This window comes from Harpia harpyja, chromosome 4, assembly GCF_026419915.1.
Source record: "Harpia harpyja isolate bHarHar1 chromosome 4, bHarHar1 primary haplotype, whole genome shotgun sequence".
NCBI lineage: Eukaryota > Metazoa > Chordata > Aves > Accipitriformes > Accipitridae > Harpia > Harpia harpyja.
The window spans coordinates 85,842,637-85,862,874 of record NC_068943.1 but is presented as its reverse complement, the minus strand read 5'-3'; the positions used below and the strand labels follow the sequence as shown (position 1 = coordinate 85,862,874).

Genomic DNA, 20,238 nt, shown 5'->3' with positions numbered 1-20,238 from the left:
GGCAGCCAATGGGCGGCGTCGGCGCCCGTAGCCCGATGGGCCGGGGAGGCCGCGCCGCGCCGCAGCGAACAAAAGGCGGCGGCGTCGCGGGGCAGGGTGCGGGGCGGCGCGGCCGAGCGGGCGCTCAGGTGAGTGTCGGTGGGCGGGAGCCCGTCGCGGGAGAGGGACCGCGGCTCCTGCCGTGGGCCCCGAGGACTAGGCGCTTGCGGTGGGACCGGGGCGGGCAGCCCCTCTCCCGCCCCGGCTGGGAGGTGTCTGCGCGCCGGTGAGCGGGGGGGGGGGAAGCAGGGGCCGGTAGCCGCTGGCCCGCTGTACGGCGGGCGGGCCCCGGGAGCCGGGCCGCAGCCTGCGGGAAGCGTCGTGGTCGTACTTAAGTAGCAGGTTTGCAGCCGGGAGCGGAGGAAAGAGCCCCCCCCCCGTCCCCTCCTCCCACCGCTGCCCTGACCTTGAGGGAGGCACGCCGCTCTTCAGCTGAAGGATAAGAGATGTCGGTGTCCGGTGAGGTCCCGGCTGAACGGGAGGTTTCTGAGTCATGGGCCGCTTGCGATGGGCACGGCGCAAACGTCTAACGAGGGGCTGGGAGAAAGGGCTCTTATCTGCGCCAGCAGCAGACCCAAGCTTCCTCTCCGCACGTTCGTTCCCTTCCTCCCTCATCCAGAAGCCCTTTGCCAACGGCGCGTGTGCCCCTTTTCCAGCACGAAAATCCCTTTATGGGGGTTGTGGAGGCAGCACCCCCGTGTTGGGGTCTCCTTCCGTTCGTGCTCTTGTACTAGCAGGAGGGTGAATAGCCTGTCTCTCTCTCTTGCTTCCTGTGAACGGATCTGACAGTTCCAGGAGCTGCGAAATGGCTGTTTTCCAGCTCCTTTGTTCGCTACCTGCAAACACCTGCTGCTTATCTTGCTGCTTTGGGAATTCTCTTCCTTTTGTACAGACTTCTCTTTTCTCTCTGTTAAACCACACTTGTTGTCTACAATAGCATCTAAAGACTGAAAACTTATGTGCATCCTGAATATATTGTCTGTAGACTTCTGTATTTGTTTCGTTTCCTTAATTGGGTTTGGAGCTCAGAATATCAGCTCTACTGTCTAACGCTGTTATTCAAACTCTGTAGAGTTTTCTGCATACGAGACTTCTGTATGAACATGCAGAAAGTGTGCTCTCCATCCTCCAGCTAGCAGTGTTCTTCCTACCATTATCAGCTCCGCTTGAAGCGGGACCCAATACAAAGGACAGCCCCAGTCAGGAATGCCGCCCAGCCACGCAGGCCAGAGTACACACTGCTACTGTCCACTTCGAGTGATGTTGGGAAGGATTTAAGGAATAAACTTGTTAAGGACCTTCCCCAAGGCTGCAGAATAAGACAGCCTTTAAAGACAGGATTCCGAATACCCCACTTCTGGCACTAGATGCTTACCAGGGCGTTTGGAGCCTGTCTGCTGCTCTCTGTTAGCCAGAGCTAACTCAGTTCGTAGTCTGTTCCCCTCCCTGGCCGCTGTTTTGTTCTCAAAGGTTCCATGTCTGCTGGGAGCCTCCTCCAGAGCCGTGCATTCAACGCACTCACTGCTTTAGCGAGTGCGCCTGCTTGCATCACACCAGAACGGTGCCAGGCATTTCATAATGCAGAGCACTGAGGTATCGTGACCCGTGAAGTTGGCCGACTGCTGTGGGGCTGCTTCTCTTGAGCCCTCTCTGTCCTCTGATGAAAGCACGCGTGTTTGCCAGGTGGAAGCTGACGTAACTTTTCGTGCTGCTGTGGGCTGAAAATACTGGCTGATCTTGAACTGTGTTAATAAATGACCGGGGATGGAGGGGGAAGGTTGCTTTACAGTGTGGTTTTGTTGACATAATTCCTGGGAGAGAGGGCATGAAATCTTTACTGGAGAGGGAGTCCTTTTCTCCTAACAAAAGCATCGCTCAGGTATGACTGGAGTATGGTACTGATCTGGATCTAAGAAAATTCCATGCATGAGTGCCATGTTCTGTATGAACACAAACTGGTGAAGCTCACAGAGTTATAACTCTGAGACCAGAAAGGGTTTAAAGAAAAATAAATCAATGTCTTTTTTTTTTTTTTTTTTTCCTTCTCCCCTTGCAGAGTAGACCATTTTGCACTGAGTAGTGCCACACCATCCGATCTCTTTGGGAGTCGAGGAGACTTTACCCAGGTTCTGTTGTCAAGAATGCCTCTTCTTGTTTCTCCATCTTTTTTTTCTTTGGGCTGTATTGTGTTTTCCCTTCAGCTGGTTGCTAGTGTATTGGGGCAGACATATCAGTTGTGTCACAACAAACGCAACATCCGGCTCTTCAATCCTTGTCCAGCTTGCCACCATCATGCTGTTTTTCTCTTGTCAATACACTCCAGAAACTTTCCCCAAGCATTTTTTTTTTTTCATATTTAACAGGTGATGTTTTGAGGGAATAAGTGCTTCTGAGCCCTTGAAAAAGTGATCTAATCCATTTCTCTTACTTGCTCTGGACTTGCTAGTAAAGACTGAAAACCAGCACTTTTAAAAATGAGTGGGTGTGGATGATGAGGTCTCTGATGTGTTGCAGGGAAGCGGTTTGTTTTAGAGCCTCAGTAAATGAACACAAATCATTCATGGCAATCAGTGACACTTCAAGAAATAACTTATTCTTACATCAGTAACCCACTTGTCAAAGCAAAACTAGGTGTGTGACATCTGTTCAACAGAGCTCTTTGCCTCTGCTTAAGAAGTAAAGGACAGCATGCTTCAAATGCAAGAATGGTTCTTGTAACCTGGGCTGACTCCAGAGCTGACCCTGCTTTGAGCTTGAGGTTGGACTAGGTGATCTCCTGAGGCGCTTTCTAACCTGAACTATTCTGTGATCCTATGATCTGTTGCATTTTAACTGGAAAGTTCGTGATGCATACTGTGGAAGACATTTTAAAGAGGCAGTAGGTTGTCCTTCACTTGGCAAGTTTGGCCAGGAACCAACTGTGTTTCCATTGTACACCCTTCAAAGGAAAAGGCAAGGCAGCTTATAAACAACTGCATCTGAAGGGTTCTGATAATGCAGGTACAGTATGGAACTTGGAATGACCAGCAAATCATTGCAGGCAGCCAGAGAGGCATTATAGGTTAGAAACTGTTAATTCTATCTGCCCCTATCCTAAATTGTGCAGTAGAGGATGCACATTAAGAGCAGACTTGAGAAGGCATTTTGTGCTGCTGATGTGAATCTACCATTGTGTGTGGTGGTTGCAAGATCTGGGGCCTAAAGTCATAAGAAAATTGCTGTTCAGTCTTACCTATGAATCATGAACGGAGCAGTGTCTGGGAGTGAATTGGTAGAAGAGAACATTATCCTATAGCTTGTATTTGGTACAGAGAAAGGGATGACTTTTTTTTTTTCTCTGCACCCCCTCTGTTGTTCTTCAGAGGTGCATCTGTTACTCTCATCAGTATTGGTTGGTACTGCAGGTGCTAAGCATGACTGAAAATGAGATTATCCATGACAGGTGGGAGTCCTAACCTGCCTCATTCTTGGGAAACTGCAAAGATTCTGCTGCTCTACTTCTGTGGTGACCTGCAGACCATGCTCCTGCTCAGTGTTTGCAGAACAGAAACAACCAGTTAATGGAGTCTGCTCTGATTGTCTCTCTGGTTGATGAGGGACCTGCGTGAGCACTACAGCTAGAAATTGCTGATGCCCTATGGATGGGGTTTTTTTCCTGCTGATCTTTTAGCTTAACAATTCAGCAGACTGAAGCAATTGTTTGTGCTGTCTATCCCATGAGAAAGGCAGGGTTAGAGCATTGGAAAAACCGAGTGAGGGGTGTGATTAAAGACTTGCTAATGATTAGGAAATGTCTCTGTGAACCATGGGCAGATAAGGGCAGAACAGCCTCATTCTTGCTGTTCTGTTGCCATGATGCAGGGATTTTTGTCATTTTTCATCTACTGCTATTGTAATAATTGTCTAGGCTTTCTCTCTTCACCCCAGTAGTGTTACTGCAAAAATGAGGTGATGAAACTGGGAGAGAAACTAGAGGAGCAGCAGAATGTAATGGCATAAAGGGGGCCGGTCAAGTTTCTGAGAGATGAGCAACCTCACAGTGCCATGCTTTGTGGGAATGCCCCTCAGGTGGCCCTCAGGTTTAAGCAATCACATGTATGTCACTGTTGTTCCCACTGACTTTTTTTTTTTTACAGGGCTGTTTTTAATAAGACCTGAGGGATGTCCTGGGTCCAGTTTCCTGCAACTGCAGACAATTACATCTTGGTCATTGGTATAACTAGCATCAGCTTCATTGTTTTAATTTGTAAATGTGGACTGAAGATCTGCAATATTGTTCAGGGGCTCTGTGTCACCCTGGAGAAATGAAAAATACTTAGTTTTTCTTTAGATTAAGAAATAGGTTTGCCATTTTCTTTGAATCATCTGCTTCTACTGCAGTGAAATGTGACACTTTTTCTCTGGGACTGGCCTTCAGCATATTGTAGAGTAGGCAGCTGATGGATTTTTAAGGGCTTTGAAGCAAGGGTATTCCAGCTTCCTACCAGGCAAAATAAATAGCTGCAGATAACTTGGGAGCAGGATTTGCTCTCAGAAATAGCACTGCTTTAAAGCAAAAATCGTTATGGCAAGTTTCAGCACTACAGTATAGATGACTTACTGTAGCATGTGTGTATGCAGCTGTGAAGACAAGGTAGCAGAGTGGTGTTTGTGGGAATTGAATATGTCTGTGTATGCTTGCAGAATAAGGCTGGGTGGGTTTTTTTTGGTGGGTGGGGTTTTTGGTTTTGGTGGTTTTGTTTTGTTTGTTTGTTTGTTTTTCTCACAGCTCTGCCAACTAGCCCAACATACAGCCACTTCTGTAGTTTTGGAAAGTCTTCCTCTGTAGCTAGCCTGTGGCTGACCATATAATAAAGCTGTAAGCTTTTGGTCAGAGAAGCTGGCATATTCTTTTTGACAATGCTTATCTGATGCACAGACAGTGCCTCATAATTAAGAAAAAAAGCTGTCTCAGAATGATACCATGAAACCACAATTAACAGAGGATAGATACAGACCAGTTCTGCAAACCCACTTGAGATTCTTAGTCTGATGCAGTAAACTCTAGTTGGTGTCTAGCAGTTAAACCATTCTGTCTCTTGCAGCTTCCTTGCTAATAAAAGTTAAGCAGTCAAAGCAACTCTGCTAATATTTGGTTTTTTAATGCAGATTACAACACAGCTTACACTCCTACAGTTTTGTGGCATTTGCAGGGCAAAGATGGGGAGAGAATTGCAATAGGATTTTGTACAGCAAATACGCAGTTGCTCCATATAAGCACAAGAAGCCATGTCTGCAACCCATTCAACATGTGGGTCATCTGCCAGCTAGCTCCCTTACAATGTGTCTGGCCACTGTTGCTTACCTGTTGCAGATTGCTTCCCCCTGAGACTGTTACATACTTTGCCCCCTTCACCTCTCTTTCTTTCCAATCAAAATTCCTATCCTTCTAGAAAGCTGTGGTGGTTTAACACCAAGAAGAGATGAACATTTCTCCAACTTCAGTGTTCATGCTTAGCTTACAGCCACAGTTGCAGCCTACCTAGGAAGGTTATGCAGTAAGCCTTCCAACTCCTAAAATGTTTGAGGTTAACCTCAGCATTTCCCCTTCTATCTCTTCCAGTACTCTTCCAGACTCTATTCTACTTCTAGTACATGCTGCTGTTATTTGTTCCCCGATAGCTGTGTATAGATCCTTGCCTTGAGATAACTACGTTGTCTCAATGTCATTCCATCTTTCATAATTAGGAGCATGCAATGGAAGTTCTAGGTTGCTTCTGAAGTTACTGCAGAACAGCTGCCTGTAGCCCCAGGACTTGATCTAATTCAGTGGCTCTCTATGTCTTTCTGAGACAACTCTATTCCCACAGCATCTCTGAATAAATGTTTTTAGGAGTGCTTCTTAGAGAGCAAATTAATCTAACACAGCAGCCTCAGCATAGCATTTGTGTGGGCTGTTACGTTAAAGGGGGCTGCAAGGGAGGACAGAATGCATCTTGCTTTGCAGGGCCAGACAGCCAAAATGTGCTTGGTCTCCTTTTGCTTGTTCACAAGAGCTCCCCTCTCCTTAGGCTGTGTTAACTTCAGCACCGGGGTAATAAAAACAAAGCGTTATTTTTAGCAGACTAAATATTAGGTGCAAGTGTTTATGGTGACTAGAATGTGTGTTTTATTCTATGAGGAAAGATAGGGTGCTTCAGAAACATTGTCTGATGCTGTTTGGAAGTGGGATTAAATTGGAAGTTGCACTGCAGTCATGTCGGGAGTTTTACAGAATAATTCTCTGAAAGCAGGAACACTGTTTAACATCTTTTGCCCTTTCTGTAGCTTTTCCTTTTCTATTTTAACACTGGAATTGCATTTGAAAAGATGTTAGCAGCAAATTTGACTGCCAGTTCTTAAGCCTGCTTAACAACTTTCAATAACAGTATTTATGTAGTCCAACCTGTTTCATTCTAGAGGCATACAGAGAATGCAACCTGCCTCCTCCTACTTTTTTCTGCAGAATAAATATTTTGTCTATTGAGGGAGGGATGGACACAGACCAAACCTCTTTCTTCCTGCTCTAGGGAAAAAGGTCTTTATTTCTAAAGATGGCTAATTATTCCATGGCATATTCTGTGCTTGCTTATAGGATGAATAACCCAGTTGATTACTAAGGGTTATTACCCAGAAGGTAGCACAAGAAATAACTGTGGGCTTTTAAACTGTTTCCCTCTGTGGGTCTCAAGTGGGGCACTTATTTCATCATGGCATGGGCAGGTAGTCTTACTGAGTCATTCAAATACTTCACTGTCCAGATACTCAGATGGAATCTGAGCTCTTCTTTTCTGTGTTGGTGCCTTTCTGCTTTGCAGCTCTCCCAGAAACTATACTAAGTGTGCTTTTGTGTTTCCTGCCACACTGGCTATGCTTGGGGAACAGTGACATGACCTCCAGTGACTCAGAATGCAGCATGAGCTACTGCTAGAGCTTCTCTGTCAGCAGCCTGGCCCCTCAAAAATCAAAACTGCTTGTTGACCTCTGGCTGATAACAAGACTCAGTTCTGATGTTTGACACATGCAGATAGGTTCACTGGGATGAAGTATTCTTTTAAATAAATGTTTATTGCAGCTAAAAATAAAAGCATCTTTGATACCTATGACTTTGTTGCTGCATATCAGAAAGAAAAGGTACAGCCTTGAGATCAGAAATCATTTACTTATGTCAGTTTAGCATATATTCTTTAAAAGAAAGCCATCTTCAGGAAAGGTGTGAAATTAGGAATTTTTTTAAAATTATTTTTCTCAAAAAAACCCCAAACTGTCTAAACTTAGTCTTTGTTGTCTTGAACATCTTTCTCTGTAGGGTGTGAACCTGCTTCCAAGACACCTAGGTTCTGAAACAAAAAACCAAAACAATGATATAAACGTGTTCTCGTTTTGATAATACTGGTAACATTTTCTTTTCCCTTTAGAAAAAGGTATGGGGGACTAGAAGAAATGGTAGGTGTGTTACGCAGATCCCACAACAGCAAACCTGGGGTGCTGTGTAGTTAGAGACAAGTTGCCTTAGCTGAGTGTTCCCCTAGACGTGGGGGGATGCTCAGAGCTGGCAGGTTTGGTAAAGGCACAGTGGTGGCTGGGACAAGCTGCAAGGATTACGCCTTTCCCTGCAGGCAAGGCTGGACTAAAATAGTGTTCAGGGCAGTGGAATGGGGTAGAAATTTTAAGCAACACAAATAGTTCTTGCTTATCAGGTGAGTTTTCTAGCCTTATTTATAATGGGGAAACACAGCCCCAGCTTTGTATTCACTTTGGTCTTGCACTGAGCTTGGTGATTGGGAGTCTTCTGTAAGAACTGGACTCTGTTCCTGATTGCCTTTTTTTTTTTTTCTCCCCCCCCTCAATTCAGACTAGGTAGCCATGTCAGCCAAAGCCATCTCTGAGCAGACGGGGAAGGAGTTCTTGTATAAGTATATCTGCACATCCTCTGCCATCCAGAACCGTTTCAAGTATGCCCGAGTCACTCCAGTCACTGACTGGGCACGACTCACCCAGGACCACCCTTGGCTTCTGAGTGAGGTAAGGAGAGTGACTTGCTTTTCTGTAGTGGCTGAGCCCTCGACAAACCTCTGCCCACCCAGACTGCTCCCTGTCAGGCACGGCATGTCGTGCTGCGGCAGGTTGTGAGCAGAACTGTGCTCTGGATCTTTCCTGAAGGACCGGTCGCTGCTGCTGCTCTGCAACATTCATTTGCAACACTGATGAAGAAACAAGCCTTGCTTCAAGGCTGTTGTATCACCTTCTTGGGGGGCTGATTATAAAACTCCTTTAAGGGCTGTGAAATACATGAGCAGAGATATCTGCAAACAAGAAGCTGCTAATAACCACACAGAAGGTAAATGAGGCTAATTCAGACAAAGCAAGAGTCTCTTGAGATGTCAGTCCCTGTTCTCAAACCCTTACTGTCTGAAATCATGGAGTGCTTTCTCTGCAGCTAGCTTTTATGTTCAGTTAGGATACAGCTAAGGTTTCCTGCGTCCAAGCAAAATGTTAGGGAAAACTCCATTTTTTGCCTTTTCTGTGCAAGATCTTTTATATCTCTTTGTGTTTCATAGCCCTGCACTTTCTGTAGAGAAAACATATCCAGAGCTCTTTTTATTAGTTGTTCAAGCTGGCTCCTTTCCAGTGCTTAATTACGTTAAGTCATTGGTTGGTAGAACATGAATGTTTCACAGTCCTTTACTGACTGACTGATAGAAGCCCCATGCTAAGTAATTAAATGTTTCATACTCAAGTGCATGAGTGAATTGCAAGAAGATAGCAGCAGTGCTTCTAAAAACATTTGCAGAAAGCCAGAAGGGAGCACGGATGCTATCTATCCTTTAAGACAGAGTTCTGTAATGCCAGAAAGGGCTACGGGGTCCAACAGAAAGACCACAATCAGCGTTCTGTACTGTGACATGTTATGTTCTGACTCTACACTAAGTTGCTGAAGTTCCAGGACATATTAGCTGTACAGGAGAATGGCACCCATTTCTTATTTAAAAAAAAAAAAAAAAAAAAAATTGCAAGCTAGAGGTAAGTGTGTTACCTAGGAACACCTTTCCATAGGTATCTTATAAAGAGCCACTGTCAGTTGACTAAAATCTGCATGACCCCTGGCCCTAGCCAGTCTCATACGCAAAGCATGTGGTGACAGCAGGAGCTTTTTTTGTAAGCAGCTGGCTGCTTGCTGTGTCTAATAGTTTTTCCTTATGAGCCTCTGCTCACAGAGGAATATTAATTTAATGATGCATCTTACAAAGTTTGCAAAACTGACAGGATGCTGTACACTTTTCAGTGTGATTTTTTTTTTTTTTTTACAGAAAGTGAGTACATGTACCCTATCTTAACAGCTGCTTCGAAAGGGTTATCAAAGTTCATCAAAAAAAGCCAAAACAAACTATCACCTCAGTCTCTGATGTATACTCACATCTGAGTAAAAATAAGGCAGCTCTTCTCAAAGTACAGTGTAAAAAAAACTGCAGACATGTACCAGGAGATGGATTTGCCAAGAGATTAAAGAAATTCTGCAAGGATATTTGCTGTACAGAATTTACTTAAGTTTTTGTTTCACTATCTGCAGAGAATTACTTGACCAAAATCACTTTCTAATGCTTCTTTCTTTTAATCTCTCTTGCACAATGTTGCAGCGTTTAGTGGTGAAGCCAGATCAGCTAATAAAGAGACGTGGGAAGCTTGGACTGGTTGGAATTAACCTCACTCTGGATCAGGTGAAGGTTTGGCTCAAACAACATCTGGGCCAAGAAACCACGGTGAGTGCCACCTTAGCAACAAAAACACAAGACTTTTTTTGTTGTGTCTTTTCTGCGGACTTGCACGATAGGAGCTGGTGCGCAGGTATTCCTCTTGCTTATGGTGGTTTAAAATGCATGTTACACTGCTGCCAAAGCAAGTGAGAAACTGTCCCATGTGTAAAATTCCTGCTGGTAAATGAGCACTGATAAATGACACACCTTGATAGGGAGCACAGCTTGGTGCTCCCTGTTACCATCCGCCATCCATGTCTGTTGTGTAGGCCCTGTATGGTGGGAGCTCAGCAGGAATTAGTACCATTTTGAAAATCCCTTCCACTTGGGAGTCAGCAGTTGATAGCTCAAATGCTGTGTCTAGTTGGCATAGCTGCTTCACTTTAATACCCAAGGCAGATTTAACAAGTATAAAAGCTGTCATGAAATTGTCCTTATTGTAGCCAGCCCGTGTGTTTTGGCTCATGATTGAGTGTTACTTCAAGTCCTTATTTTAACTCAGTGCTGGCTTGTAATATTTATTCTCCTGGGAATGACACTGCAATGCTGATGATAAAGAGAAACCTGCCATCCCAGCTGCTCTGTTTCAGGAGCTGACAGAGTTCTGCTGCCTCAAGGAAACTGATGCCTTGGCCCTACTGTGATTGATTTGCTGCTGGCTCCAGCACCAAGCTGTGCAGCCGAGCCAGTGAGGCTTGCCTGAAGGCCATTATGAAACAGCAGGCAACTGCATCTTGTGTGCCTGCCCATCAGGAAAATGATGGATGTTGAAATCACTTCTTTAGCACAATACAACAACCACATCTAAAGGAAGGACTGTGCCAAGTACTTGTGACCAATGATGTTCGCTCCTGAAGCAGTGTCCTCTGGAGCAGGGGGCATCTCCTATGGCCTGTGCAGGAGTGTCCCTTGAGCCAGAAAACTTGCTTTTGGGTAGCAGGAAAGCGCCTATGCAGGACAGTTCCTGGGACCTTGCTGTAGCTGCCCCTGTAGGAAGACAAGAAAGGGTTCTCTTACTCTTCCATTCTCACTGACACCGCTTCCAGGGCAAGTGCTGGGCAGAGGCTCTGCTCCTGCCACTCCCTGTCTAGCTCAGGAGTTCCCTCACTTCAGATTTTTTCAAAGCTCCAAAAGCACCTGAAGCCATCACATTTCACAGTGTGCTAAGCAGTGCTCTGTAAATGTGCTCTCTGGGACAGGGGAGGGTGATTGACTCCTGTAACCAATGACGTTCAAATATGCTGGAGTGGTACAGCACCGTGTCTAGCAGGGACAGTGCTTGATGCTGTGCTGGAGAGGGAAGAGTATGGTTCCCTGGGAAACACAGTAGAGAGGTGCTTAGGAGGAAGTGGGTTTAGAGCAGTATCGATTAATTCTCGAAGCTTGCCTTATGCTGTCATAAATGTGGATATTGGACAAGTGTTTATTGGTGTTTGTCTTGTTTTCTGCCTACAGATTGCTAATGCTAAGGGAATCCTAAAGAATTTTCTGATTGAACCCTTCGTCCCTCACAAACAGGTTAGTATACCAAATAAAGCATTAAGAAGTGCTTTTAAATCTCTTTTGACTTGCACGCAGCTTAGATGGATTGATATAATGGAGAAAGCAGAAGTTTGGGAATGTGCTGTTAAGCTGCCAGTGTCAATGCATGGTGGTCGCAGCTGTGTGCAGGCACAATATTGGTCCATGTGAAGGGTTGTTAATAATCATGTTGGTTGCTGTTATTCTACTGGGGAGAGGTTACAGATTACCTGAGAGGGACCAAGTTGGATGGTCAAGGCAGCTCACTGCTGCTTGAGTCTGGTACTCCTGAGTGTGGATAACACACTGTTGATGTGAGATATCTCAGTTTGTGCTGGTGAAATATTCATACTCCACCATGGTTTGCGGGAAACCAAAGATACAGGTTCTTTCAGTGCACTCAAGGAAGGACCCTGGTTTGTGCTTCAGTTGTGTAAGATGGGAGCAGTTTTGTCCAGAAATCACTGGCACGTTTCACCAGGCTGAAGCACTCTGGGCCCTGTCGCTCTCCCTCCCAGGCCAGCACAGCCTGTACAACCCTGGGGAGTGTCTGGGCTGCTCCAGTGCTGCTTCTCCTTGGAAAGCTTAGTGGTGTGCTCAGTTGCCCCTTCCCTAGCATTGACACAAGAGCCTCTTCTTCAAGGTCTTCTCTGGGTGTGACTTGCTAATGCTTGTGCCTGGGTCTGTGGTGCAGGAGGAAGAGTTCTACGTGTGCATATATGCTGCCCGTGAGGGAGACTACGTACTCTTCCACCATGAAGGGGGTGTGGATGTGGGAGATGTTGATGCCAAAGCTCAGAAGTTGCTTGTGGCAGTGGATGAAAAGCTCAATGAATTGGAAGTAAAGAAATACCTCCTGCAGTATGCACCAGCAAATAAAAAGGAGTAAGTACAAATGCCCAGTTCTGGGCATGGCCAGCCACCCAGAAACTCCTCTCCTTTATTTCAGTGCAACATCCCTTCGTTCTGTTTCACCCTAAAGCTTGCTTTCCTACGCTTCTTGCTGCTCTCAAGAATATGCCATGCATCATAAATCCAAGTTCTTTGACCTTATCCAAGCTACTTGTAAAACTCAAAGTAAGTGTTCGTAGTGCTTTGAGCCTTTGCTTGACAGGAGGACTTCGCAGTCTACTGAAGTCTTGACCTCTGAGATATTGGAGACACATACTGAATTTTGATCCTTTGTGCCAGCATAAAGAGTTTCTTTTATTTAGTAGAAGTGGTGATAAGATGTGAATCTGATTGCTAATTCAGAAACGTACTCGCCCTTACTCTGGCCTAGTCTAAGAAGGTATTCTCTTGCTATTCCTGTGCTTACTGCAAGCTTATCTGTAGATCTCAAAACTTCTTCTGCATCTCCTTTAATTAGATGCCTATACCTAGTTATCTTAATGAGTCATGATTTTTCCAAACATAACATAATCACTGATGGCATTGTTCAGCACTGAAAGGCTGAAGAAGCCTGTCACTAATGTAGTTTACTGCAGTCTCTTCCCTATCACAGCTAACAAAGCTTAGTTCTGACAAAGATGCATATGTGACAGTGAGAGACAATGATGCATTTCTGTCTCTTGGTGACATTAAACAGACTGAGTGTCTATGTGACAGTTGTGAGTAACTATGTTCTCAGCAGAGTTTGGTGGAGTGTAATTAAGGTAAGTCATCAAGGTCTTCCTTTCCTTGAGTCATCACCTAGGCTTCTTCCAGAGAAGATGAATGAGAATGAAAGAAATTGATACAGAGTAGATTTTCAGATTGCCACTAATATAAATGAAGCAGAGCAGGCTGTGATTTATATTTGGCTGCTTTAATGAACTTGTGTTAAATTTTTTTTACAGCATCTTGGCTAGCTTCATCTGTGGCCTGTTCAACCTTTATGAAGATCTATATTTCACGTACCTTGAGATCAATCCATTAGGTAACAGATATTCTTGGGAGCAGGACTTTTTGTGCTAGAATATTGAAATGTGTACTTTATCCTTCTCTGTTTTATGTAGTTTGCAACAATACTAGGTGATATATGCAAAAGAAGTACAAAAGTGGCTGTGATGTGTCCTGGAGCTATTAGTTGAATGAATCCAAAATGAGGACTGCTTGCAAGTGTTCTCTGTTCTCTAATTCCCTGGTGGAAATGAAAAATTCCATTGAAAGAGATGTTAAGTCAGAACTGAAGAACATAAAAATTGCTCTGGTGGATCAGAACAAAACAGCACCTGAACCAGGGCCTGGTCCATGACCATGGTCACTAGTTAATTCTTAAGGGAACTCTCTGGGTTTGGTAAATACAATTAAATGACTGATGCGGAGGAAGGGGAACAAAGGTGACCTAGCTTTTGTAATGATCTCTTTATGGTGTCAAATTTTATGAGTAAATCTCTAATGCATGTCTCTGTATAAAACAGAGCTAATTCTAATATTTTTTTTTTCAAATGCAGTGGTGACTAATGATGGTGTCTACATCCTTGATTTGGCTGCAAAGATTGATGCAACTGCTGACTACATCTGCAAAGTGAAATGGGGGGATGTGGAGTTCCCCCCTCCCTTTGGGAGGGAAGCTTACCCAGAGGCAAGTAACAACCCACTCTGGCCCAAATCTCTCTCTTATGTAGACTACAAGATTAATTCCTCATTGCCTGTATGTCCATGGCATTGAGGTTTTCCTCTCTTGTGGGTTTCGTTGCTCTGTTTCAAGCACCTTGGCATTACTCTCTATGATAAGAGCTTGTGCAAACCTATGTACAGATTGCTGTAGTACTAGGACTTCTCATAATAGCGCTCTGGACTGCAATTGCTTTCCATCTTTGCTTGGGTGTTGTTTCAGTTCTTTAATTCGGAATTGACTTTAAATGGAGGCTTATATTTAACTTCATTCAGCTATGTGCCAAAGCTCTGTACTTCTACAGTCTTCCTTATATGGTTCTTGCCTGCATTGCTGCCGTCAGCATCATTTATTTTTTGTTGGAGCACTGGTTATTGACAGCCTTGTGGCAGCTGGTGCTCCCTCGGTGTTTCAGTTACAGTTCCTGAGAGTAGAGTAGCAGTTGTGTGCAAAATCTGCTTGCGAGTATGAATCCAGAGAAAATAATTGCCATATTTCAAACTTCAAAGTAAAAATAAGATGTTAATACACCTGTTTTCCTGAAAAGTGGTGACCAAGAAGAGGCCTGCAGGCAAACTTACTGTTTTAAAGTTAGAAAGGCCTGTTCCCTCTCAGAATTCCCTGGGTTTGTACTACTTGTCGCATAAACACTGCTTCATACATAGCTTCCCAGCAGCTTCAAAAACTGTTGGAAGTAGAGGTCTCTCCTTAATTGTTCTGTTATGTATTTCAGGTGACTGTTCTGCTGTCTCCAAAAGGACTTCTGTCCTGACTTTTTCATTTTAATAATTATAATTATGTTTCAGTTGGGGAAGGTTTTTGTAACATGGCCAGGAAATCCATTTAGCTATTTCTCTCCATGTAGCTTGCTGGATGCCAACACTTAACTCAATTTGCTCTTAAAAGGATTAGTGCAGTTTTTGTCTCTGAATCATCCCTCTGCAAGTCACTGTGAAGGTTGTTATGGCAGTGCCTTTGCTGAGAATTTTAATGAACTCCCAGTGAAGTGCTTCTCAACAGGCAAGCACACTGTGATACAAGAACACCATGTTGAGCCAAATTACAGCTCGGCGATTACATTCTTGGCTGCAGCACTGCCAGAGTGTGTGTAGCCATGGGTGTGTTGATTTTAAATTTCCTCTGGTCTCAGTCTGCAGACAAGGTCAGAACAAGACTTTTCAGTTCAGAGGCATTTGATTCTGTGACTGTCATATGCGGAACCAGGAAACCTGGGAGCTTCCCAGGGCTGGCTGAGCAGTGGAGGAAAAGACCACTGTTCATGGAAAGGCCAGTGTAGCACAGCTTAGTGTAACACAACCAACAGTCAGCTGCATTTCTGAAGTTTTTCATGTGCAAACATGAGAAATCTGCTTCTGGATCTGCACTCTACAAATAAAGTAATATCAAATTTATTTATAGCAATCACTTGTGACTTCACCTGGGACAAGCAAGAGACAAGCCAGCAGGCTTTATAAAGACAATGTATTCTTTGGAGGGTATGATTTTATTTTTTTTTTTCCAAGTAAGAATCAAAATTTGAGCATGTGCTCAGGTTGATCCCCTTTGAATTTGCTACAGAGAGAATAGTGCAAGCTGTCTATATCCGGTCTAATTTCAGTGTTCTGTCTTGGAGAACACATAACACAAATCAGTCCTGGCCCCTTAGAGATGAATCTGGGTGTCTGTCCCTTACAAAAATGGTGTTTGTAGTTCTGCTTTCCCTTCAGTTGCAGTTGAGAGGAGATGGGGGAGATCTGCATGTCCAAACAGGCCCAGCACTACAAACCCTCTGGTTTGGAAAAGGAGGGTGCAGAGGGAAGTTTAAATTGTGTGCTGCTCTGTCTGCAGGAAGCCTACATTGCTGACCTGGATGCAAAGAGTGGAGCCAGCTTGAAACTTACTATTCTCAACCCCAAAGGCAGGATCTGGACCATGGTGGCTGGTGGTGGTGCCTCTGTGGTTTACAGGTAACAGGAACAAGGTTTCCAGAGAGGGAGGGTGGATTTACAGTGCTCTAAGAAAATAATTGATGCAGCCTCTGGAAAGGAGACTCTTCTAAGGTGATCTTTCCCATGCCATGACTGCTTGGGACCTCTTCAGAATGAAGATGCTCTGCAGATTTCTTACCAAGACATGGAACATAGCATCCCTTGGAGATAATTTAATTCTGGGAGGTTGAGATACAGTTTCTTTTTGACTTGGAAAGGAACAAGCTAGCTGAAAGCTGTTTATGGTAATATCATTGCTATGGTAGTTACTGAGTTCCCATCATATCTAGGAAGCGTAACAAGATTAATCATGACTGGCACCAAGAGGAGAGCAGCTTTGTCTTCAGCAGACAGCACGATCTCTCTGTTACAAGTCCCACTTTCCCAGAAATTTGGAATGCTTTATTAAGACCTTTATAGTGACTCAAATTATAACTAATCTCTTAAATAACTTTTTATTTTTTACAGTGACACCATTTGTGACCTGGGGGGTGTGAATGAACTGGCTAATTATGGGGAATACTCAGGAGCCCCAAGTGAGCAACAGACCTATGACTATGCTAAGACTATTCTCTCCCTCATGACACGAGAGAAGCACCCTGAAGGTAAGGGGAGTCGCTGCACTTGCAAAGCTGCTCAGCTGTGAAGCTGTGCGTGCGGAAAAAAACTAAACAAATCTGCGCTGTTACTATGCTTAGACCTCCCTGGCAGAGCTTTTAATGTACTGCTGCCATCCAAGTGAAACAGTGATGGATTTCTGTCAGAGAAATCTTGCTTCAGAGACATGACTTGTGGCTTTCCATGTAGCAAAGAGCAAATGTGGCTCGAGAGATTCTTATCAGAAAAATTCTTGCTTGATACAAAGCTCTTATCTTCCAGGCTCTGCTAAACACAACTTACTGCAAACTACTGGCTAGTCTGAACTGCAGCATTGTTTCACTTTATATCCGAAACTGCTTCATGTACACTGTGTTCTTAATACAGTTTTATTTATGCATGTTTCTTCCCTCAGGTAAAATCCTGATCATTGGAGGCAGCATTGCTAACTTCACCAATGTAGCAGCCACTTTTAAAGTAAGTACTATTCAGAATTATCAGCAAATGCCCACAGTCATCAACCCCAAGCCATTCTCCCCAGTTCAATGTTGTGCTGAGGCTGACAGTGCATCTTTTCCAGGAGTTCCTGCGATGATGGGACAGGGTAAACGATGGGCTGCTGAGCTCACCTGTCCTGTATGTCTCTTTTAGGGCATTGTGAGGGCAATTAAGGATTACCAAGGCCCTCTGAAGGAGCATGAAGTGAGGATCTTTGTGCGAAGAGGAGGCCCGAACTACCAGGAAGGATTACGTGTCATGGGAGAAGTTGGTAAGGACCAACCATTTCCTTAAGTTTTCTTCTTGTGTCTTGTTTCTTCCACCTGCTTTCTGCTGAGCCTCTTCAGGGTTGAATGCTTCACTTTGGCAGAAGCTCATCTTGTTCCTTTTTCTGCCCAAGGCTGACTGTCCTTCTGTGTGTACACAGGGAAGACGACTGGGATCCCCATCCATGTCTTTGGCACGGAGACTCACATGACTGCAATTGTGGGCATGGCGCTCGGCCATCGGCCCATCCCCAACCAACCACCTGCTGCAGCCCACACCGCCAACTTCCTCCTCAATGCCAGCGGCAGCCCTTCGGTGAGTTCCTTCCCCGCTGTGAAAGGGAATGCTTGTGAAGAGCCTCCTGAAGGCAGCGTCCCCTGTCTGAACAGGTTGGAAACAGATCTTGGCCCCCACTGTATTTGTACAAAGCTCTACAAAAACTAAAGTGACTCTGCCTGCATGGTTTATCAGGAGGGGCCCTTCCAATGTCCTCCTTGCTTGTGCAGAAAATGTGACCCCCTCAAAACCAATGTGACTCTTGCATCTACTGGGAACTTGGTCGTTTAGTTTTCCCTCACTTGACTGAAATGGTCCTACCTCAAAATTAACTTTCTCTGGTTTTCTTTGTAGACTAGCATAGCCAAAGTGGCCACCTCCTCCTATGTGCTCCAGGCCTTATCTGGCATGCTGTCCCTTACTGACTTGGCTTCTGAATCTTTCAGACTCCAGCACCAAGCAGAACGGCTTCCTTCTCAGAGTCCAAACCAGATGATATTGCTCCAGCCAAGAAGGCAAAACCAACAGCACCTCTTGGTAAGTCCAGCATTGGAAATGATTGCTAGCAGTTCTCTTGTGCTCCAAAAGCCAGAATGTGGACTAGACTAATGCTTTTTGTGGATATGAAGGGAAGCAATTTTGTGGTACCTGTCTATCTTTGTTTTGAATTTAGTTAAGTGCTTTTAGAATGTTGTCACTTGTGCTATTAGCTTATACACAAGGTGAGTCAGAGTTGCCTTGGTCTGGGATGTCCCTTTGAAGGGAAACAGCACAGTCTGAGAACTCCAGCATTCCCATGTCCCCTTATGCGAGACCAGCGGACAACAGGTTAGAGTATCTGTGCTGTGGTTGCTGAACTGAGGCCTGCTTTCCAGTTAAGTACCTGGGGGGTGTTCCCATGGGATGCTACTAGAACGGTGTAGGTATTCAGAAAGTCCTTCCTGGTATATGCTGCAGTTTCCTGGATGAACACTCTACAGTCAGTTCAGTAGGAGTTGTGATGTACTCCTCACACATTTAGGGTTGGAGATTACCCTGTGGTGTGTTTTTTGTTTTGTTTTTCAGGTGGTTTGTTTGGTTTTTTTTTTTAATGAAGTTTGTAGGAAGCTTCTTTAGCATGGTGATATGCAAGACCTTTGGCAGCTTTTTTGTTGTATCTGTTAAAGCCTGATTGGGTCAGAGCGTGTTGTATTGGGGGGAAAACAAAAGCAGAGTTGCGCAGGTACAGAATGCCATAATGTCCTGGTCCTCCTCCCCTGAATGTGAGGAGATACTGGCCTCCTTTACAACAGTATGACATGATGACAAGATTCGGATCCGATTCTGGTGAAACGCATCACAAAACCCACTACTGCTCTCTTAATCATTGCACACAGAATTTTGCATGAGCAATGCTTCAAAAAGATGCTGAAAATACGTGAGCCATGGAGCTTGCAGTGCAAGGAACTGCCACCTGAACCTGAAATGTGTTTGTGCTGGGATAAGCAAAAAGCTTCTAGATGGCAAAATGCAAAATTTGATGTCCAGTTATTTGGAGAGGAAGTACAGTGGAGAGTGCTCCAGTCTGTTTAACAAAAGCAAAACTCAAAAGGCCTGAGTGCTGTGGGGAGGAGGGAAGCTGCAGCACCCCACTGCAGGTGCCCTGCTGTTGGGATGACAGCAGCCAACTCTGTCATACTGTTGCATGAGTTATTCTCTCTTTAACAGATTCAATCCCAGCTTCAAGACCTGGTTCAGGTAGGACACGTGTGACTAGCTGAATGTGCCTGGCCTTGCTGGCAGCTGACTTTTTTAGTTCTTGGTTTTGTTGCTGTTTCTTCTCTCCAAAAGTTTGCAGTGTTGTCTGGTCCTTCCCTTCCCTCCTGCCCAGCATATTTAGCTATCACCATATGAACTTTTCATCTGTTTTTTCAAGTGCAGATCACATATTCCTTTGCACAAAAACTTACTATTTCTGGGGGAGAGAGGGACAGGTCTCAAACAAACTTTAATCTTTCTTCTCTTCCCCCCAACAATCATTACAGAGAAAAACAGACCTAAGCATATTGTGCAACGCTCTGTTCTCTGCTTTCAAAAAGGAATCACTAACCATGCCTAATGACTGGCATTTTGTTTCAAAGGGAAACAAAATAGTGCAGGTGCTGTGCTTATGAGCCTTGAAGGACACAGAAAAGTCACAGAATGAACTAAATGTTCTTGTTGCCTTATCAGTTCAGCAAACCATTAAAGCTTGATCTCGGTGAAGTTACGGGGACTTTAAGCCACCCTATTGAGCTCTGCGCTGGACGAGAATAAACTGCTGAATCAGGGTCAAAGTAGAGTTTCAAGACATCACACCTATCACAAAAGGAGGGATAGTAGAAGGGGAACTCTCAGATTCTTCCTTGTTTGGTCTTGGACAAACAGCATTACCTTTCTGGGCCTGCATTTTCCTGTTTCTATGAATACTAATATTATGCCCTTGCAGGCACCTGCAAGATAAACAGAATTTTTCGGGGTAGGCAGTTTCCTAATAAAAGTCATGTGGCAGTGCATCTAAACTGTGAACATGTACAGTTGGAGAATAGTGACTGATTTCTTGTTAAAGCCAGAAGAACTGTTGAATCCCTAATGCTGTATACCTTTGATTCAAAGCCATAAAGGAATTAGTGGTAGACTGAGTTGGCATCAGCAGTTAGAT

The 20,238-nt window shown here is 44.5% G+C and overlaps 1 protein-coding gene across 4 annotated transcripts in view; it reads left to right on the top strand.

Annotated features, from left to right (window-relative positions):
- The window catches only part of ACLY (ATP citrate lyase), a 30,887-nt gene continuing 10,649 nt past the window's right edge, over positions 1-20,238 (top strand). Inside the window, exons 1-14 of one of the 4 annotated variants that reach the window (XM_052785477.1) lie at positions 1-128; positions 7,913-8,082; positions 9,696-9,818; positions 11,268-11,330; positions 12,028-12,218; positions 13,172-13,251; positions 13,769-13,899; positions 15,781-15,899; positions 16,389-16,525; positions 16,933-16,994; positions 17,169-17,286; positions 17,443-17,597; positions 18,005-18,095; positions 19,266-19,295. In XM_052785477.1, the coding sequence (XP_052641437.1) occupies positions 7,924-8,082; positions 9,696-9,818; positions 11,268-11,330; positions 12,028-12,218; positions 13,172-13,251; positions 13,769-13,899; positions 15,781-15,899; positions 16,389-16,525; positions 16,933-16,994; positions 17,169-17,286; positions 17,443-17,597; positions 18,005-18,095; positions 19,266-19,295 (1,459 nt within the window). In that variant the 5' untranslated portion in view covers positions 1-128; positions 7,913-7,923. Of the gene's footprint in view, positions 129-2,132; positions 2,166-7,912; positions 8,083-9,695; positions 9,819-11,267; positions 11,331-12,027; positions 12,219-13,171; positions 13,252-13,768; positions 13,904-15,780; positions 15,900-16,388; positions 16,526-16,932; positions 16,995-17,168; positions 17,287-17,442; positions 17,598-18,004; positions 18,096-19,265; positions 19,296-20,238 lie in introns of those variants that run through there. The other 3 variants (XM_052785478.1, XM_052785479.1, XM_052785480.1) reach the window with 3 other exon arrangements.